This window comes from Scylla paramamosain, chromosome 44 (genome assembly GCF_035594125.1).
Source record: "Scylla paramamosain isolate STU-SP2022 chromosome 44, ASM3559412v1, whole genome shotgun sequence".
NCBI lineage: Eukaryota > Metazoa > Arthropoda > Malacostraca > Decapoda > Portunidae > Scylla > Scylla paramamosain.
In genome coordinates, this window is record NC_087194.1 from 687,501 (window position 1) to 690,000 (window position 2,500).

General features: G+C 43.0%; 2 protein-coding genes across 10 annotated transcripts in view; both read left to right on the forward strand.

The window, feature by feature from the left end:
• The window catches only part of LOC135094079 (uncharacterized), a 37,698-nt gene that overhangs the window by 32,182 nt on the left and 3,016 nt on the right, over positions 1-2,500 (forward strand). For 5 of the 7 annotated variants that reach the window (XR_010263587.1, XR_010263586.1, XR_010263584.1 and 2 more), the window contains 2 exons: positions 305-601; positions 972-986. The exons of 1 other annotated variant lie outside the window; for it this stretch is intronic. The gene's annotated coding sequence lies outside the window, so the exon portion shown is untranslated. One more of the 7 variants, XR_010263581.1, reaches the window with a different exon arrangement.
• The window catches only part of LOC135094076 (chorion peroxidase-like), a 2,403-nt gene continuing 979 nt past the window's right edge, over positions 1,077-2,500 (forward strand). Inside the window, exons 1-4 of one of the 3 annotated variants that reach the window (XM_063993841.1) lie at positions 1,077-1,096; positions 1,490-1,598; positions 1,901-2,102; positions 2,322-2,500. The exon at positions 2,322-2,500 is cut by the window's right edge and continues 38 nt beyond it. In XM_063993841.1, coding sequence (XP_063849911.1) covers positions 2,374-2,500 — 127 coding nt within the window. In that variant the 5' untranslated portion in view covers positions 1,077-1,096; positions 1,490-1,598; positions 1,901-2,102; positions 2,322-2,373. The other 2 variants (XM_063993840.1, XM_063993842.1) reach the window with 2 other exon arrangements.

Consider the following 2,500-nt stretch of genomic DNA (forward strand, 5'->3'; position numbering starts at 1 on the left):
TTTGGCCAGAAGATAAAGAAAAACAATATTTCTGTCTTTCTCTCATCAAACATCATCTTCATTTTGTACTTTGGTGCGTTAGCCTCTCATTTCATCTATATTTTTGTGGTGCATCTGTTACTGTTTTTATATTTTGTCGTGCTGTCATTACGTCTATATTTCTGCGCTGCATTTTTCATTGCATTTATACTTCTGTGCTGTGTCTATTGATTTACGCCCTGTCTTATATTTTCCTGCATGTCTCACTGTATGTATATTTCTGAGCCACACCTTCCACATCAGTATCTTCTGTGTATACATGCAGAGAGGCGGAGAGAGAGGATCCTGGTGAGAAACAGAAGGCACAACAAGATCACCACGTCTCAGCCCAGCAGGCAGTGGCTTCAGCTGTCTAACACTGACCTCATCCTACGGAAATACAGCGCACAGGAGAGACGACAAGAAAATTCGACCTACGGAAGAATTACTGGTGACGGGAGGGGAGGAAGAGGCCCCTGTGTCTGCTGCAATTGCTTTAGTTTCTTTCTAGATTACAACAACATGACGGCTGTGCTAACTTTCAACTACAGCCTCAATGAATCCTGCCAGGCTGTATGCTCTAGTAAGTCACTTCTCTTGCCTTCTCTGCTATCTTTCTCATAAATAGTGTTGAATAGTTACCATTCATCAATGATACATATGTTCCTGCTTTTCCTTATTTTTCATTTTGTCACTCTACCTTTGGATATGATAGTTCAAGTAATTCTAAGTAAAAAACAGTCTATAGATATATGCTCCTCTCTAAATGTCTATATTTATCTATAAATATCTATATTTATCTATAAATATCTCTCATATATCTATAGACAGCTTGTGTATGACATGCATTTTTCCTCCTTTTTTTTTTTTTTTATACTCCTTATTATACGCCCATTTCCCGCGACGGTTCATGGGCCTACTCCACATGAACAAGGAACTGTGTAACTTTGAAGAAGTTACAGGTCCCCGGCACGCCTGCCTGGTTCATGGCCGCATCACACAAGACCAAGGTTGTAGCCAAGAACATCTCCAGAATTGCTCTCATCTCAGAGGAGGCCACCAAATACACCGCACAACAGTGAGTGTGTGTGTGTGTGTGTGTGTGTGTGTGTGTAAGAAAAGAGCCTTAGCAGGGGAAAATACAGAAATAGGCAGGGAGTTCCAGAGTTTATCAGTGAAAGGGATGAAAGATTGAGAACACTGGGTAATTCTTGTATTAGTGAGGTAGACAAAGACTGAAAGAAATGCAGAAACAGACAGGGAGTTCCAGAGTTTACAGCAGAACAAAGACCCCTAACTGTACCCAAAGCAGCAAATAGGGAGCCTTAAACTGTACCATACTTTCAAGAAGGACCCTGAACTTTACCATACATTAAAAAGAAACCTTTAAATAATACCATATATTTAGGAAGGGAGCCCTGAACTGTACCATGCATTCAGAAACACAGCCGAAACCGAACCACACTTTCAGAACAACTGTACGAGCTCCGCAAGACAAGCCTGGCTCGGGTGATCTGCGACAACAGTGACAAGCTACAGTACGTCCAGCCCAAAGTAATGCTGGAGGCCGACTCTTTCCTGTAAGTAATGCCTTGTCACTGTCGGCATTGCTATTTAGTGACCCAAGGAGTGAATGAATATGAATAAGAAAACTTTTGAAGATAGGCTAGTATGTCTATGTTATTATTATCATTGTTATTTATAAAAGGTAGAGTACATCTTCTTCTTTCTACTGGGGGCTAAAAGAGTGTGTAGAGTGAAGGGGGTCAATATGAAAGTCAGGTGCCTTGTCTTGCATCTCTCTTCAGGGGAGACAATCTTAGTATAAGTATGTTAAATTCAATACAAAAGAAGCCACATACTTTTCTCAAACCCTCCCCAGTGGCTTGGCAGAGGAGAGAACAGATCAACCAAGCAACGTCCTTCACTGACGGGTCGGTGATCTACGGGTCCAGCAAGGAGGAGAGCGACGAGCTGCGTGCCTTCTCTGGCGGCCTCCTCAAGGTGCAGCGCTGCCCGGCAAACACCCAGATTCTTACGGCCGACACCAACCAAATTGACTGCAAGACCTCAGGAAGATTCAAGTATGTGTTTGTGTGATAGATGAGTGCATTAGTTAGTGAAAGGGTTATTCAGAGCCTTACACTGATGTACGAGTATTTGAGGTGAACATGACAACCAGATTGACTGCAAGACCTCAGGAAGCTTCAGTAAACTTCTAACATTACTCATTGGCTTGTCTAATTAACTTTGGTCAATATCTACTTCCAGACCAAGCATTAACAAACCATCATCTCTCACAGGTGTTTGAAATCCGGTGATGTGCGGGTGAATGAACACATCGGTCTGGCCGCAATGCACCAGCCGTTCGTCAGGGAGCACAACCGCATTGCCGTCTTGCTTTCGGACCTCAATGCCCACTGGACTGATGAGCAAGTGTTTCAAGAGGTGTGCAGGATTGTGGGAGCAACTCTGCAGCACA